General features: G+C 35.7%; 1 protein-coding gene across 1 annotated transcript in view; it reads left to right on the top strand.

The window, feature by feature from the left end:
- The window catches only part of ARL15 (ADP ribosylation factor like GTPase 15), a 130,513-nt gene extending 117,990 nt beyond the window's left edge, over nucleotides 1–12,523 (top strand). The window contains exon 6 of the mRNA XM_029285446.1: nucleotides 11,603–12,523. Within this exon, the coding sequence (XP_029141279.1) occupies nucleotides 11,603–11,755 (153 nt within the window). The 3' untranslated portion in view covers nucleotides 11,756–12,523. The remainder of the gene's footprint in view (nucleotides 1–11,602) is intronic.
- The last annotated feature ends 6,795 nt before the right edge of the window (nucleotides 12,524–19,318 follow it).

Here is a 19,318-nt window from a genome sequence, read left to right as displayed (position 1 = left end):
AGGGATACCCCCAGATTATTGAGGAATAGAAGTTAGAGCTTTCCCTCAATATCACCGTCAGATGCATAAAATTATTGGTAGATTAGTTTTCCTTTTCCCCAACAGTCTGCATGTAACTGATAGGAGGGAAACAGCAATACAGATCCTATCAGTTACATACAGATTGCTGGTAACAGCAACCAGGGCACAGAGGTATATTGGAAACAAGGGTGGAGCCGCCAGAATGTCATCATGAGAGCAACAGATTGGCCTGTCTTAGATCAAAGATATCTTTTGAGAGGGTCCCTGTGCTCTTCACATAGTTCTTATGATTGAGATCCTTTAGCTTTATTGCAAAAGTATTTCCTGGCTTCAGACTCTGTCATATTCTGTCTTGTAATTGAATACATTTCCCCTCCTTTTAACCTTATGACAACTTAATTTAGATGCATCCCAGCATTAACACACATTAAAATGAATTTGTTTTCTCCTTCAACAAGTGTTTACAGCTGTAACACTAAAATAGGTTGGTTCTGTGCTTTACCAGGTCTGATTTACTCAAATTCTGTGTTGCTTTTATATGAACTGCATACTTTTCTAAAAAAAAACAACAACCCTGTAAAATTGGGAGGGGGGGTATATCTTCATTGTTCAAAAATGTAATACTGATGGTTAAGATTTGTAAGGACTTATACTCCCCTTTTATTTAACCTAAGATGATAGAAAATAGGGGAACAAGGTTCAACAAGTACAGTAGTTGATTTTAAAATTTAATACACCTTATATCATTGAGTATTGGTATTTTAGGCACAAATAAATGATTCATTCCTATCTATTAGTCTATGCATATTTGTGTTTTATTCCAGTAGTTTTTCCAGGATGATTTGACAGCCATATATATGCTATGAAGTTAACTGTCACAGCAAAATTATAATATTTTGAAGTTAGTACCTTCAGGATGTAAGTGAGATTTGAGAATCTCCATAAGATTCAAATGATACAGATAGTCGAGTTTTTAAGGATGCCTTAATGTTGCGTAATTGTTTGTCTCTCTTGCATCGACACAGTCTGTAGATAGTGTGCTTGATGGACTTTTTGGCTGATGTTTCATACTGTTTCATTTCCTAAGATCTTTAGTTCGACATGGGAGGCAGAATTCTTGTCATCTATGTTCAACCATAAACACCGACTAGGTTAAATTATAATTAATTGTTGGAATAGCCTTGGTTTTTCTCCAGCTTCCAGAAATACATGAACTGCCATGCATATTCTTTAAGAATTATTGACAATTGGCGATATTCATTTGGCCTTCAGCTAGAATTCTTTTTCCCCTGCCTTTTGAAATTATTGTTTCGGCAATTGTTTCATCAAGAACTTTATTTCATCAATCAGAGAATTGAGCAAACTCATCCATAAGGTACTGTGGAATGCAAAAGAATATTCTGTATTGCTAATATCTCTCAACACATTTTCACAATTTTTGTAATACTGTAGGTGAAACTGTGATTGTTCTTCTCTTTCAAGTTGATAGGTCTCCTTAATTCATGGCCAGTTCTTAAAATGACACTTTTTGTCAACTATCAGTTTAACAGTAGCATATTTGATCAATTTCCACATACTTTTATTACAAACATAGTGACAATTTTATAGGCTAGAACATGAATATAAAATTGATTGAATACAAACATTTTTTTTCATATGTATTCAGATAGTCCTCGCTTACCAGCCACAATTGACATCTCCATCGCTAAGCACCATGGTCACTAGGGAAAACATCATATGACCACACTGGACTTACATCCTCACTTCTTCTATTGTTAAGTGAAACACTGCATTTGTTAAATGAGACATTATGTAACCACAACTTGCAATTTCACCTCCACATTCTCCATTAATTCTACTTGTCAGAAGCTGGTTGTGAAGTTTGCAAATGAGGATCACATGACAGCATAATGCTGCAGTGGCTATAAATATGGTTGGAATAAAGCTGTTTTTTCCCCAACTGTTCTAACTTCAAGTGGTCGCTAAAGAAGCGAGGACTATATATAATGCCAATTTTTGCTGTGACCCTTCTCAAACAAGGTATTTTTTATTCCATTACGTACTCTGAAACTGTGTTTCTTACAGCTATCTTTTTTTAGAGTCTTCCTAGATGACACTGTATATGGTATAAGGACAAGATTCATTCCTGCAATTTTGCAGCTGTAAAGTAAAAGAGTATGCTTAGACTTTTGGGATAGATGCTAAACATCTTGTGGCATAACATCAAGCTTTTTGAGATCCAGAATTCAAGTCTATTTTGAAATCAGCTAACAAATGTGTTGTTCCGTTATGTCCCACAAATCTTTGTGTTATACATATTTATTCTTCATTGTTACCCTCATTGCTTTCTATTCAATTTAGCATCTTGAATTTCCAAAGGCTACAGTTTGGATTAGGGGGAAATTTTTTAAATCACAAGTAGATAAATAAATGTAATGGGGTGAATATAATGTATGTACCTGATCCAGTCAATTGGCCAAATTATTTATTATTTAAGCCTTATCAATTTGAATGGGTGCATTATAAGTCTGGATCCAATCTAATTCTAGAATGACAATCATTTTAAGATACTAAGATAACTGTAGTACCATAAGTATTTTATACATGGATGTGCCCTAAATCAGTGGCAGTTGTACATAATGTTTTTCCAGTTATGTAGATTATTATTTTCTTTCAGACTTTTTTTAGAAGGAAAGTATAATTCCCCCAAGTTCAAATAAGACATCAATTGTGATAAAGTAGTTCAAAGTTTGTTTCATAGCATTCAGTATTCGATGATATCTGTAGCATTAGCAGAGAGCAAGAACAACTTCTGTTTGTGAACATTCTTATGTTTTTATTTTAAAATATGTTTTAGATGCAATAATACTTAAAGATACCATTGAGGCATCTCCAGGATAAGGGTGGTAAGAATGGTAGATACAAGTAGAGGACTGCTTTCTAAAATGATACATGTGAATACAGGTGTACATGTGAATACATGTAAATATAATATGGTGAAACTCGCAACAGATTTATGCTGAATGTGTTGAGTGGTAAACTTGGGTTGTCTATGTAACAAGTACTGTCATTAATGCAAAGGCAATCAGTGTCTAGTTATGAAAGCAGTAAGTTATGTTTTGTAATACCAGTTGCTGGGAAACATGATCAGGATGATGCTGGTGTGATCTCTTAACCTCTTTGGGGTTCTCATTGGCATCTTATTAACTACTATAAAAATAGAGTAGTAGACTAGACATTTTAATTCAAAAGAGCTCTTATGTTCGTCAGTGCATATACTAAAGGTATATACTCCCTTTGCAATAGAGGGTTTTTTTTCCAAATGCTGCATTAGCTATAATCAGGAATTTAAACAACAAAATCTGTTTTTTGCATTCATCTTTACAGAAATAGAAAAAACAGTCGAACCTATCAAAAACAGTACCGTAAAAACAGATTAGAAACACAAGTTAAAGTAGGCAATAAAATGGTAAGAGAGCACCTGTCCACCCTAGATGAGTTCAAATCACCTGGACCAGATGGATTACACCCCAAGGTTCTCAAGGAACTGGCAGATGTGATCTCAGAATCACTGAACTATATCTTTCAACGATCCTGGAACACTGGGGAACTACCAGAGGACTGGAAAAGAGCTGATGTAGTTCCCATCTTCAAAAAAGGAGGGGAAATGGATCCAGGAACCTACAGACCTATCAGCCTGACCTCAATACCTGGGAAGATTCTGGAAAAGATAAGCAACAAATCAGCGAACACCTAGAGGCAAACAAAGTCATAACCAAAAGCCAACATGGGTTTATCAAAAGCAGAGCATGCCAGACAAATTTTATTGCATTCTTTGACCAGGTGACAAAATTAGTGGATCAGAGGAATGCTGTGGATATAATTTACTTGGACTTCAGTAAAGGATTTGATAAGCTACTTGATAAGATAGAAAAATATAGGTTAGACAGCATCACCACCAGATGGATTCGTAACTTGCTGACCAGCCGTACTAAGAGTGTGGTCCTCAATGGAACTGCATCTACATGGAGGGAAGTGTGTAGTGGGGTGCTCTAGAACTCTGTTCTGGGTCCAGTGCTCTTCAACATCTTTATCAATGATATGGATGAGGGGATAGATGGGGAACTCATCAAATTTGCAGACAATACCAAGCTGGCAGGAATAGCCAACATTCTAGAACAAACTCGCAATGCCACATGACATGTCGCAACATATTGCGACTTTTTTGCCATTGCCGGCACAGTTTCGCTATGATGCATCTGGCCCGCGGGCCAGCAGTTTGACACCCCTGCTCTAGAAGATAGGCTTAAGACAACAGAAGGATCTTAACAGACTTGAACATTGGGTGCTATCTAACAAAATGAAATTCAATGGAGAAAAAAGTAAGGTTCTACATTTAGGCAAGAAAACTCAAATGCACAGGTATAGTATAGGTGGTACCTTGCTCAATACAGTAGTAGTAACTGTGAGAGGGATCTCGGAGTCCTAGTGGACAATCACCTAAATATGAGCCAGCAGTGTGCTGCAGCTGCCAAAAAAGCCAACACGGTGCTAGGCTGCATTAACAGAGGGATAGAATCAAGATCACGTGAAGTGTTAATACCACTTTACAATGCCTTGGTAAGGCCACACTTGGAATACTGCATCCAGTTTTGGTCACCGCGATGTAAAAAAGATGCTGAGACTCTAGAAAGAGTACAGAGAAGAGCAACAAAGATGATTAGGGGACTAGAGGCTAAAACATATAAAGAATGGTTGCTGGAATTGGAATCTAGTTTAATGAAGAGACTGACGAGGGGTGACATGATAGCAATGTTCCAATATCTCAGGGGCTGCCACAAAGAAGAGGGAGTCAAGCTATTCTCCAAAGTGCCTGAAGGCAAGATAAGAAGCAATGGATGGAAACTAACCAAAGAGAGAAGGAACCTAGAACTAAGGAGAAATTTCCTGACAGTTAGAACAATTAACCAGTGGAACAACCTGCCTCCAGAAGCGGTGAATGCTCCAATACTGGAAATTTTTAAGAAGAGACTGGACAATCATTTATCTGAAATGGTATAGAGTTTCCTGCCTGAGCAGGGGGTTGGACTAGATGATCTCCAAGGTCCCTTCCAACTCTATTATTATTGTTATTGTTACTATTATCCAATCATACACAACTACAGTTACCAGTAGTGATTTTACTTGAAGAATGAAATATAAGTATTTTTACCTAGTGTTTCTACATATATATGGTAAGATAAGGGATTTGTGTAAGTTCCTCTTGCCATATAATTTAAATGCATGCTTTTGCGATGGTTTAGAAAGGACCTTATTGTTCTTGAGATAGAAATAGCAGCATAACTTAATTGTATGCAGCCTCCTTAGTTCCTGTATGGGGCATGACCACAGTTGATGAGTTTCTCATTCAAGTAACCCTCGACCTCATAAAATTGGACTCATACCTAACCCACCCTTTATAATGCCAGATTTTTTTCTCATTTTCTGTCCATTGAGTTAACGTAAACGTGGTTTTAAAATACTGTTTTAACAGAATCAATTTCATGGTGAATGCATCTAGTCAAACAAGCCATTTAAACAACATCTTACTCGTGTGTAGCAGACCATTTTACAATTACTTGATAGTTTTACAAGTCTGTGTTTCAGACAGGGTAATTGGTTGTCTCTGATATGTGAGTTTGGGAATTAAAACTCATTAACTTCATTCAGTGATCAGAATATTTCTTAGCAAACTTTGTTGTTCTGTATTGGTGCCATTTTTAATGGCAGTTATATTTTAATATATAGTAGTTAGAATGCAAGAAAAGAAATAAATTAAGGAGCTAATTATATATCAAGTCACAGGGGGTATACCTTTCTAATACCTATTATAATTTGAGTACTGTTTAATAAAATTGGAATTTTCTATGATATTGCAACATAGCAATATAAGCACTTTGTAAGATAATAATAGAACCACATTCTGTCTTCTGCATTGTATGAATAAAAGGAACAAAATAATTTTAAATACATTTTCTTAGACACAGGGTTGCATTTATGTACTTAGACTAAAGTGTTGCTCTTTGAATAAACTTTCATTGGACATACCTTGTACTTTAGCAACTATATTTCAAGGCCATATTAATTGTTTCTAAAACTTTGGCAACCTTTGACCATGTTCCTTTTGCCTTCCATTCTCTGCATTTCCTTTTAGACTGTCCCCCTTCTGTATTGCAGCTGAGAAAACTGAAAAAGTAATAGCATCTTTGGGTCAAAAATAAGTTGAGTTTGATAAGAAAATAGCCATCTAACCCTAACAAGTGCACCCATTTCTCTTGTTATTATATTTCCAATCTTAGTTTTAAACCCATACTTGGCCATACTTTTGTCAGTTGGATTTTATTTTTAATTCCATTTAAGTGGTCAGAGATATTGATTTTCTCTTATCTTAGCAACTACAAATACTTAGCTGGTTAATGGAATTCATATTTACAGTGATGTATAATCCTACGTAATAGGAAACCTTAATGTTTGCCTAAGTTTTGTGTTGCAGAAATGCAAATTTTATCTTTTTAATTCAATGTGTTTTGTAGAATAGATAGCTGTTGATTAATATTCTAAATCAGCTTCTGTATTTTGTATGGTTAGCTGCAAGATTTTTTTTCCATTTATTTACTTTTTCTATTTATTTATTTATTCAATTTCTATAGCTGCTCATCTCAATCCCATTGAGTGAGAATTCAAAATACAAATTGCACTATATTCATTCATTTTCTTTCAAATACACCAGACTTTTAATTTCTACAAATCCTACATGTTACTGAATATTGTTACACTATTTGTAAGGTGTAAGGAAAACAGCCTAGTTTTAAATATTGGAAAAACCAAAGAGATCATTGTCGATTTCAGAAAAGGCAGGCACAGCCACACTCCTCTGGGTATTAATGATTCACCTGTGGAGATGGTTACCAGCATCAAATTCCTGGGTGTGCAGTTAACAAATAGGCTGGCTTGGTCGCTCAACAGCGAGACACTGGTGAAGCGGGCACAGCAGCACCTGCATTTTCTGCATTGCATGAGAAAAGCTCATCTTCCTTTCCCTGTCCTTACCACTTTCTACAGAGGGATGATTGAGAACATCCTATCATACAACATCACAGTCTGGTTTGGAAGCATCACTGCTTCAGACAGGAAGGCGGTGCAGAGAATGGTGAGGATGGCTGAAAAGATCATTGGCAGTTCCCTCCCTTCCATCCAGGACATAGCATATAAGCATTGCTTGAGCAGGGTCCTCAAGATATTCTGGAACACTACATACCCTCTTCACGACCTGTTTTCCTTGTTATTTTCTGGGAGGAGGCTCCGTGGTATCCGAAGCAGAACATCCAGATTCACAGTTTCATTACATACAGTATTAACCTTGTGAACTCCCAAGCTTCCTCTTTCCGCTATGTATTCAAGATGGACAGTGATTAATATTTATATGTTACTTATATGTAAGGGTGTAGGTCTATACCTATGTTGTATATAGTATGTTTAAATGTGTGTTATGTATGTGTATGTGTTATGTATGTGTGTTATGTATGTGCTTTGAGAGCAAGCAACTAAATTTCATTTTTAATGTGTGCCATTGTGCCCACAGTAAAAAATGACAATAAAAGTTGTCTGTCTGTCTGTCTGTCTGTCTGTCTGTCTGTCTGTCTGTCTGTCTGTCTGTCTGTCTGTCTGTCTGTCTGTCTATCTATCTATCTGGTAAATACAGATCTCATCTCGTTAATAACATTCTAGCTGTAGGTTATGTTTGTCAGACTTTCGTTTTGTTAAAATTAGGATTATGAATATCTCAGTTCATTATTTTTAGTCAGCTAAGTATTAAATGGCTTTGTTATCAACTAAGTTAAAGGTGGGGGGGTGTTTTGTTTTCACCCTGAATATTGTTCACAGTTCGATTTGCCAGAATGAGCCACTGTGATCAGTTTTGCTCAAAAGTATGGTCAGAGTTTTAACATTCACATCCAGTTTCATTTTCAGGTATGTCAGACGTATATTTCACAATGCTATTAAGAACGTAGCATTATACAGCAATTCAGATTCTTAAAGTAGAATAGATAACAAATTTTATGAAATCATTATCCTAACTAGGTTGTATTTTAGTTATAATAAGGAGTCAGACTCAAGCCTTGATGGGACAAATTAAACATTACTTACTGAAGTTTTACTATTTTCAGTGATCCAATGGCTAAATTAAATTAATCTGGATTTATCCTAGACAATATTGTAGGCTTTTTGTTTGGTTTGGTTCTTTATTTTGTTCTGGGGTACAGTCGCACTGACTGTAATTAAGTGAGGTATAGTATCGTGTTTCCCCAAAAGTAAGACCTACCCCGAAAATAAGCACTAGTTTTGGGGTAAGGTGCATACCTAAAAATCAAGCTAGGGTGGGGGTGGAGCTTACAATTGCAGCCATGCCTCCCATGGATCAACACTTGCCTCGTCGGCCCACTTCTTCTGCGCCTGAAAGAGCAGCTTCATTCTGCAACTGAGAATGGAGCTCCGGCCTGCATTTCACCATCACACGCCTTTCCAGAAGGCATCTGTAGCTGAGAACCGAGCTCGGAGAAACACAGTACATGGCTTATCTCATTATTTTTCAAGAATTTCATTTCAAATATCTGTCAGAGACAAACTGACTTCATAATCATAACCAACACAATTAATATATATTATTAAATTTACCAGGTGGTAAACCTCATACATAGACGTATCTTGAGTAGATATTAGGGCTGAGTAAATTTTTGGAAAAAAATGTTCTGCAACTGGAATGGAAACTCTGAAAATGTATAGAGCTGCATCATAGGCAAGACATGTGCAGTTATTTCAGTAGATGCTACTGACTTTCTTTGTATCTGCATGTTCATCCATTTTGCTGAATATGCAAAAATAGCTGGAAACAGCTTCCAACCCAGAAGTACAAGCTTTAGAAGTACCGCAGTTAGAAAGAGATGCTACGCGTGCATTCCCATATGTTGCAAAGCATCTCTTTCAAAGGATTTGTACAGCTCTATTAAATATGAATTTATTCTCCTCTACATTTGGAATTACGTGCAGATCTTGGATAATATTCTCTTTGGATCTTCTGAAGTATGTGGTAGCATCACAAAGGTTTCATGTAATGACCTGTTCCTAACATCATGCAGATGATATAAAAAAGAAAGTGTTGGCTTTGATTATCAAAATTAAGGAACTCTATTTAAGTGTTGTTTACTGCTCTATAAATTCTCTAGGTACCTTAACCATATATGTGTATTCTGTTGAGAAATCTCATGAACTGCTTTTAATAAAGGTAATGCTTGACTTACAACCATTTGTTTAGTGACTATTTGAAGTTACAATGACACTGAAAAAAGTGACTTATATAAATGGTCCTCATACTTTCAACTATCGCAGCATCCCCTCAGTCAGATGATCAAAATTCAGGCACTTGGCAATTGGCATGTATATATTACAGTTTCAGTGTCCCAGGGTCATGTGATCACCATTGGCGACCTTCCCAGCCAAAGTCAATGTGGGAAGCTGGATGTGCTTAATGGCCACATGATTCATTTAATAACAGCAATTATGCTCTTAACAACCATGGCAAAAAAAGTTTATGAACTTGGGTACAACTCATCTAACAACCACCTTGCTTAGCAATGGAAATTCTGATCCCAATTGTGGTAGTTTGTATAGCACTTTGGTTAAGATATGGTATCTCATGTTGTTGCTACTAGTATTGTTGCTGTTGTTTCACCGTTCAGTTGTTTCCTATTCTTGATGACTTTATAGGCAAGTGCTTTCCATGTTTCCCTGTCAAGCACAGCTTCTTTCAGTTGTTGAATGTTCATCTTTGTATCAGATTAGATCAGAAAGATGGACAGTGATTAATATTTATATGTATTTATATGTAATGGTGTAGGTATATACATATGTATGTATATAGCATGTTTATATGTGTGTTGTGTATGTACACTTTTGAGAGCAGGTAGCAGAATTTCATTTTTAATGTGTGCCAGTGTGCCCACAGTAAAAAATGACAATAAAGGTTATCTATCATCTAACTTTTGATGGTATCAAGCCAGTGTATTCTTTGCTTGCCCCTTCTTCTTGTTCCACTAACCCATGGGTGTCAAACTCAATTGCAGAGCCGGGGTGGGCATGGTCTGCGTGTGACGCATCCGGCCCGTGGGCCGCCAGTTTGACACCCCTGCACTAACCATTCCTAGCATCATTGACTTCTTCAATGCATTTGCATTAGAATTAGTTTTTTAATACTTAGTATTAACTATTTAATACTAAGTATTAAAAAACTAATTCTAATGCAAATGCATTAGTATTAACTATTTAATACTACTTAAATTAAGTATTTTAATCGTATTCAGTTAAATACTGTTAATACTAATACTTTAGTATTAGCTATTAGTAAGTTTCTTTTTAATATATTTCTACAATTTATTGGTTTACAAAAAGAAGATTTAAAGAGGCATATCTCTATTATACAGTGAAATGTACAGTATTTTTTAGATGGTAGAATATACATTGAATCACTTTCTTCACAATTTAGTCTATATGCTATCTTCATCTAAACATTTAGGGAAAAATAAAGCCTCAGGATCAGTTGCCCCATTAAACAAAGTTAATGGGATAACTTAGACTGCAAATGCTGGGAAGGGAACTTAATAAAAATCCCTTAAGTCATTTGCTGTCTTCAGATGTGGTGGATATTATTTTATTATTGGATTTTATTATTATTTATTATTTATTATTAGTAAGACCTGTTTACTATGTGAATGGAAGACTTCTTTTCTTTTCATATTTCATATTTGGGTGTAGAATTTGGAAAGAAGTCAGTTTTTGTCATACCATCACCTGTCCTGAAATCTCAGTGATTCTTATGTTATGACGCCTTTCTTAGTCTGGTGCTCCCAAGGACACAATTTCCATAAATGCTCACCAGTCAATTCAGTTAAATGCAGAGTAATCTTTGCCATTGCATACTGTATATATGCTTTCAAAAACGCACATTGAATTGGTTTTGATAGCTGTTTATACTTGATTTGTAACTTTTAGGTTGTATGGAATCCAGTGAATTAAATAGCTTTCAATCTGCTGTCTGAGGGATATTGACATGCAACAAATTACAAAGAATAAATTACAAAATTATCTTATTTACTAATAATCATTCTGAATATTTCCTGTCATATAACTTTAAATTTGATGTTTGTCTATTTTATTAAAATTAATTTTGGGTTTGTAAATATATCTTTATATTATCTTCTCTTGGGGAATTTGACCATATTTATTCATCCAAAGTATCTCTAGTGTCTCTAATTTAGAAACTTATTGTATAATGTATTGTATAAGGGAAAAGTAGCATTTAGACAAACTAGTTATCCATAACATAAACATATGCAGTGCACAACATCAATTTTGTGTCAAAAACAGCAGGAAATAACTCCCAAAATGAGCATCCAGCCATTTCTATTTTGAAAAGAATAAATGGTAAGCCAGCAAATAAATGGAACTATTTTTTTTTTAAATGCTTCTTTTTCTCTTTCTTAAATAGATCAAAAAGTATTTGGAACTTGAACCACTTGCACGAGGGAAACGTTGGATACTTAAACCCTGTTCCTTGGATGACATGGAGTCAGTAAAAGACAGCTTTGGCTTCCTGATAAATTTACTAGAAGACAGAGATCTTGAGCCTTCAAGGATGTGAAGAAAACAAGAATGGCTCTCAGATAACATTGTACCTGTTTGTCTCTCAGTGAATTATGGTTTGGTATACAGAAGGATGTGTTAGAGCTTGTAATAAATATATTTTTGCATTAATCCCAGAAAGTCTGTTTATAAATTCTGTGAATCAGATTTATGATTATTTTCATTAATGACGCCTGTACTACTGAATCGTGAATTCTTCTTATTTACCAACAAATCAGTTTACTGTATGAGAGTTTCCTGACCTGTAATAGCCATAATGCAGAATTTTGTTGTACGGGCAAAGTTTAAATCTATCTGTAAATGGAAACCCAAAGTTTTTTGAAAATGTAGTTGTTGAGAACCAGACTACATTTTGAAACCAAGGAATTCATTTTGATGCAAAGAACACCAAACTTTTCAAAGAATATATCCCACCTCCACTTTTTAACAATTACAAATTGATTTTTTTTTAAAAAAAACCCATTAATTTAGTAGGAAGTATGGCAAAAACATCATTCATCAAACAATGAAAATATCAGTATTTTGTTAGTATTTGGAAGCCTCAAGTGCAAATTGCCTTTGTAAATTAAAATTAAGTTGATAATTGTGTAAAATGATGAAATGGAGGCTACCTTGTAGTTAAAAACGAGAACAATAAGCAAGATTAAATAATCACTGGATGTATTATTCTTCATGACTAGTGTTATGCTAGAGTTCCTAGCCTTTGGAATTATTAAAAAAAATTCAGTGTCTCTGAATTATATTCGAACGTCTACTGTCTATATTTTTTAAATACCCCTATTTTCAGGGGCTTAGATTTCTTTTAAATTTCATTCCAGACTAAATATTGTAGAAAAAAGCTTTTCTTTCTGAGAATAGAAAATTTTGTTGTTTTTATACATGACAACACTCCAAGAATGTATCAATCTTCCAGTTTTGCTTATTTTGGAAGAATGCTTCAAAATTTAAAACTGCCTTGTTCATAATACAGCACTGAATTGCTCTTAAGTTGAATTTGTATATTAGATATTAGAATCCTTGATCAAAACTAGAGTGGAACAGGTCTTGAGATACTGCAAGATTTGGTTTTGTTTCCTCATTTTTGGCTTGATTTTTCTTTAATTTTAAAAGACAATTGAAGAAAGAAATCACTTGCAAATAATGCCATATTTACATAATTTACACCTGTACATGATTGAGAGTTAAAAGTTGTAGCATGTGAGTTCTTCTATAAATTTGCTTGTTAAAAACATTTATACCCTCCCCCCCAATCATTAGATATAGGGGAAACGGCCAGTTTTACTTTTGATTATTCCTGATGCCACATGTATATAATTATATGTATATATTAGTAGTGGTGAGATTATGTAGAAATTAAAGTAGACCAAAAACTAAGAATTGTAATGCTAATTGATTTTTTGACATCACCACTTTTTCCATCCTGCAATGCCATTTCTATAGTGATAGGCATTTTGAATTATACAGAATAATGCTTGTTTGGAAGGCATATGGCAGTATACAAATTAAATAAATAGGTCCTTTCAGTTCATATTTTATAACTCTTTAGATCCATCACTAGAGACTAAGATTATATATGAATGTGATAATTTTCATTGATTCAAATCATTCTTCGTTTACATTGGCAAAAAAAATCCGTTTATATAAATATGATTAAAATCATTTAAGAGGAAACAATGGATCTAACTCTGTAACAGTAATTGGACCCTCTTTGTGTCTTTAAAAGAATGCCATGACCAGCAGATGAGAGTCAAAAAACTTTGCCACCTCTAGTCATGAATTTACCCCTGATCTAGTTAAAAACTGATAAAAGAAAGTTATTTAGGAGCAAAAAAAGTATATAGATCCTTTGTAATATCATTTATAGACTAGGATTCTATTCCTAACTATAATTAGGAGTGAGCAATGTGGAGTTTTCTTATGATTAACATATATACAGTCCAGCTGCAGAACTTTTATGAAAATACATTTTACAAAAAATATTTCTCTTAAGAATTTTCATCAAAAATGTTTGACTTCTGTTCTACTTGATAAAAAAAGATACTTCAAATCTGCTACGTGACTTCAGATCATCCCTTTCATTTTTAATGTCTACTGGATTCCATTTTGGAGTAGCAGTTAATATTGTAACATTTTTGTATTCTTAAACAGCTCACATTTCCTAAAATATATATATATAAAAGCATGACCTACTTAAAGTGTTCTTGAATGTATATTAATCAGTAAGCGGTTTTTATTCTGCTCTATTCCCCTCCCCACCTGATCTGGGACTCCATTATAAATGACATAAATTTCCCCTTCCATATTCTAGCTCACACTGCTGAGAAAAATTCATCAGTACTGAATACTCCTGCTTTGCTTTAATTGAGGAAGTTGTGGTGCTGCACTCTTCCAGGCATCTGTTAAATTACTTTCTGGGTGCGCTTGTGAGGGTGCCGGTGCCCGTGTTGGGCTTTTTCTCAGACTGATGACTGTCTGCAGCACTTGAGCAGTAAGAATGAAAACACGATCAATCAGTATCCCACTGCAGCTGTTTGGACAGGTTTCTGCCAGGTTCGAATGCTTTACAACAGTCAGTGGCTCCTTTTGTCTGCTCAGAGTGTTGCTTGATGTTTATATCGTGTGCTCATATTCCCCCAAAGTGCTTACATTTTAAAACTTTTAATGTGTTCAGTGTTTTTGCCTGTCCCGTATAATGTGCCTCTGCCACATGTCTGCAATTACATATTCAAATACTGTAACCCAATGTATGTGTTGTATTATTGAGCTTCTTGCATTTCATTATTTATAGAGGTTAATAGATTTTTGTACTTATCTAGTTAACCCAGATGCCCCTTTTTTGTAACAGCAAGTAATTTATATTATAAAGATTTGTATCTCACTGTACTTAAAAACAATGATAGCTAACTCTCCATATATCCCTGACTTTATACTAAAATACAGCATTGTTAATAAATTTCAGGCAGAAAACTGCCATGCAGAAAGAACTGTTTTGTGATTTATATAGTTTACACTAACCACAATGACAATAAATGCTGTGTAGAACATTTAAGTATGTTATGTTTTAAATTGGGATTCATATTCAAGAATGTGTTTGGGATGGTTATCCATATCCACAAATGTTTTGAAAGCACCCAGCCATTCCATGAAATGCAGAATACAGAAGCACGTTTCAGTAGATACCATACAATAATTACCCAGTTACAATAATCTAGACATCAAATTAAAGGCAATGCTTAACACTAGCAAGAAAAGGAAATACTCTACCTTAGTCTTTCCCAAACCAGTGCTCTCTAGATCAGAACCAGTATAGAGCTGGAGGGACCTTGGAGGTCTTCTAGTCCAGCCCCCTGCTCAAGCAGGAGACCCTATACATTTCAGACAAGTGGCTGTCCAACCTCTTCTTAAAAATCTCTAGTGATGAAATACCCCCAATGTCTGAAGGCAAGCTGTTCCACTGGTTAATTGTCCTCACTGTTAGGAAGTTTCTTCTTAATTCCAGGTTGCTTCTCTCCTTGATTAGTTTCCATCCATTGTTTCTTGTCTTGCATGCCTTCAGGTGCTTTGGAAAATAAATTGACCCTTCCTCCTTGTGGCAGCCTCTCAAATACTGGAATACCGCTATCATGTCCCTCCTTGTCCTTTTCTTTAGACTGGCCATACCCAAATCCTGCAACCGTTCTTCATATGTTTTAGTCTCCAGGCCTTTAATCATCTTAGTCACTCTTCTTTTCCCTTTTTTCTCAACATCTTTTTTGTACTGTGGTGACCAAAACTGGATGCAGTATTCCAGGTGTGGCCTTACTAAAGCTTTATAAAGTGGTACTTCAAATGATTTTGATTCTATGCCTCTGTTTATACAACCAAGGAGAGTGTTGCCACCGCACACTGCTGGCTCATGTTTAAGTGATTGTCCAGTAGGACTCCAAAGTCCCTCTCACATTTACTGTTTTGAGCCAGGTTTTGCCTAATCTATACTTGTACCTTTGGTGTTTCCTGCCCTGGTTTAAAACCTTGCTTTTCTCCACATTAAATATCATTTTGTTGGATAGGGCCCATTGTTCAAGTCCATCAAGATCTTTTTGGATCCTGAGCTTGTCTTCTGGGATGTGGTTTTTCCTTCCAGCTTAGTGTCATCTGTAAATTTGATGAGTTCCCCTTCTATTCCCTCATCTTAGTCATTTATGAAGATATTGAAGAGTACTGGTCCTAAGACAGAACCTTGTGCTACCCCACTGCTTACTTCCCTCCATGTACAGTAGTTGTAGTACCATTAAGGACTATGATTTGTCCAGCTCATCCATTATACACTGGAATACAACAGCCAATAAATCTTATAGAATGATAGATAGAATCTCAATCAGAAATTATATTTGATCTTGCAGAATCCACATGGATTGTCAGTGTTCATGTTTGGCTGTTTGTATTTCCCCAATAAATAAAATGGTTTCTTCTCCCATGGAAAATAAATATGCTTCAGTGCTTAAGTTGCCTGACTTAAAAGTTTGTAGACTTTTTTCCTCAAAATATACAGTAAGTGTTCTCAAAATTGTTTTGAAATACAAAAGATGCCTAATTGCAACTTTCAGCATTACAGCCACTTGAGGAACATCAACAAGTTATCAATGGCCAGAATCTAAAGAGCTTTTTTTCCCCTTTTGAAATATCCCCAATGGAATATTTGATGCATTTTAAAGAGGTTCATTCAGGAAGTCTTTTTCAAATTTCTCTTCATAGAAAAAGAAATTTGCTATGTAACATAGGAAGCTACTCTATAAGAAAAAGATTGTTATTACTTATGAGCTTATGGAGTCTATGAAGACTGGCCAATGATATATTCAAAATCAGTCACTATTTCCATATGCTAATATTTGTTTTATACAGTAAATATAGGAACTTAAAAGGGGGCATATAGTGAAAGTGAAAGATAGTACATTTCACTAATGTTTCCAATGAAAAGAGGAGTAAGAGACATTTGTCATACTGTCTGTATTGTAATTCTAAATGATACAGTTCTGGTGTGAGAAAGATTTCACTATGATTCAGTTTTGTAGGGGGTTTTTTTGTTCTGAATGTGTATCTAGATTTTTGTATTCTCTTTCCAATGACTGAGTTTTATATCTCATCTGGCAAATATTTCTCACACTGAAAATTGCTTTCTCCTCAATAAAATGCCCAGCCATAGTCTACCTGTATCTAAATTGATCAGCTGATAATATACTCCATCTGCAAATAAATATATTAAAAATGTGTAAATTTTTCTTTTACAAATCATTTCATATAATGTTGAAGGTGTCAATGGTCCCCACCAGACTATTTTAACCCGATGAATTTGCTCACTAGGAATGCTTCACTGACTTGCTTCCCTACCTTTAAAAGTAATGAGTATGACCTTAGTGTGACAGTAAATAAGGTAACATACGGCTGCTAAAATAATGACATGCATTAACGGTATAAAGAATGTTTACTCTGCATTCCTATCTTTTAGTGTCCACAATTAACCTGCTCCACAGCTGCAAAAATAATTCTGGCCAACAGTGATAAATTGACAACACTTCTCTCCATGGATGTGGCAACAATATTTATAGAAGTTACTACAAACAAATGTGTACTAAGACATAGTGACATGTTTTGCTAATTTTAGGAGCAGGGTTGTGCCATGAGTACAAGGTATCTATGCTCTTTTAGTTAAAAACAAATTCATTCCCATGTTATTAAAATTGGAAGATTCAGTAAGGTTGACTTGCTAAAAGTTTGCAGTTTTTTTCTCCTCTCATTTTTGTTTGTGGTACTTGCCACTAACTTATCCAAATATCTGATATGCCTAGGACAGTGGTGGCAGATGTATGGCACGGGTGCCAGAGGCGGCACTCGGAGCCCTTTCTGTGGACACACGTGCTGTTGCCCCAGCCTTGCCTCCTCCTGTGATCCCCTCCTCTCCAGCAGCCCCCCTGAAGCAGAGTCGCCCTCGAGCGTGGCCCACATGGAGCAGCGCAGCCAAGGACATGGCAGCCAGGCAGTGTAGACAAAACTCTGCCCTCATACCCATCATGCAGTTGATGCTGCAGGACGCGGGCAAAGGGTGTGGCCGCCATAGCGCTGCTGGGCTGCCTGGGCGATCTGTGGCGGGCCCTGGAGGCGATGAGTGGTCCTGTGAGCAGGTGGGGTGGAGGAGGGGGGGAAGAGCAGGGGCGGAGCATGGAGGTGGAGCGGGGGCGGGGCCAGTTTTTGGGCACTCGGTCTCTAAAAGGCCTAGGAGATATTCATATGCATAGCTCAGAGATGGGAATAATCCCAGACCACTTGATTCCCATTCTTGATCCATAATAAGATTTGCCCCTTCCTCTTGCAGCATAGATTATAAAGCAGGATTATGAACTCCCTGCTTATGTTTTTTCTTTCCAACCTTCCCAGTTTTTCATGATTAGGATCTGCACTCACTATTAAGACTAGCCCTGTGGTTTCCAGTAAAAAGTGACCAATTTATGAGCACTTTGTGTAATAAATGATAAATAGGCTTTTTCCATTTTCTTTCTACACAATTTATCTCAGAATGAATGTCACATAATTCTTTTGGTATGTTGATGCATACTTTGGCTATTAACATTTAAAAATATGTGGTTTGAAAACCAAAACTTCCTTCTCGTCTTGTTTTTACAATTCTTTTTATAAAGCTTAAAATCAAACAAAAACTTCAACAAGAACTGTCTTAGGATACAGCTGGACAGCTGTTGTTATGTTTTGTAACTGCCATCTGAATATTCAAAATCCTGAATGGAAACGAAACAGATTCATTCATATATGAATGGGCATATCCTACGAAGCTCAACTGCAAAATACATTAATGGACTCTACATTTATTTTCTGCTTTGTGCTGAAAAAATAGAGGATGTTATAAACCAAAATTGGGGGGGGGGGCTTTAAGTACATCCATAACTGGAAAATTGTATGGTTATGGGGTTTGTTAGCCTTGTCAATTAAAAGTAATGAAACAATAACACAAAAAGCCAGCAATAATGTGAAACTTATATTTTACTTTACATCAACATATAATTTTCTTCACAGGTAAGTCATTAAATCAAGATTAATAGCCAGTTTGGTGTAGTGGTTATGGTGCTGGCCTAGAAACCAGAAGACTGAGTTCTAGACTCACCATGAAAGCTGGCTGGATGACTTTGGGTCAGGCGCTCTGGGGAAAATAGGAAGAATAAGCTTTAGGTATGTTTGCTGCCTTGAGTTTATAAAAATAATAACATCAGGATAAATAATAAGTGGAATTGTGATGGAACAGTTGCACAGTGCAATCTAGCTTTTAAATTCTCAGACTATAATTAGGAAGATTCAGATTTTAAATCTGCATTCTGCAGATCGAAGAGTCGTGCACACGCCCTAATTAAACCTATAAAGGGACTTTCCCATTGACCAGCATTCTAAGCCCTGAAGATGTCAGCGGATGCCGACGAAAGCTAGGCACTTTTATTGATTTCTATGTATTTTAAAGGTTTTTAATATTCTTAAGAACTTTTATCTTTAAATTATTATTATTAAATTATTTATTCCCTGG

This window comes from Protobothrops mucrosquamatus, unplaced genomic scaffold (assembly GCF_001527695.2).
Source record: "Protobothrops mucrosquamatus isolate PMUCROS unplaced genomic scaffold, P.Mucros_1.0 scaffold1715, whole genome shotgun sequence".
NCBI lineage: Eukaryota > Metazoa > Chordata > Lepidosauria > Squamata > Viperidae > Protobothrops > Protobothrops mucrosquamatus.
Note: the sequence above shows the minus strand (reverse complement) of the source record. Positions and strands in the feature narration are given on the sequence as shown.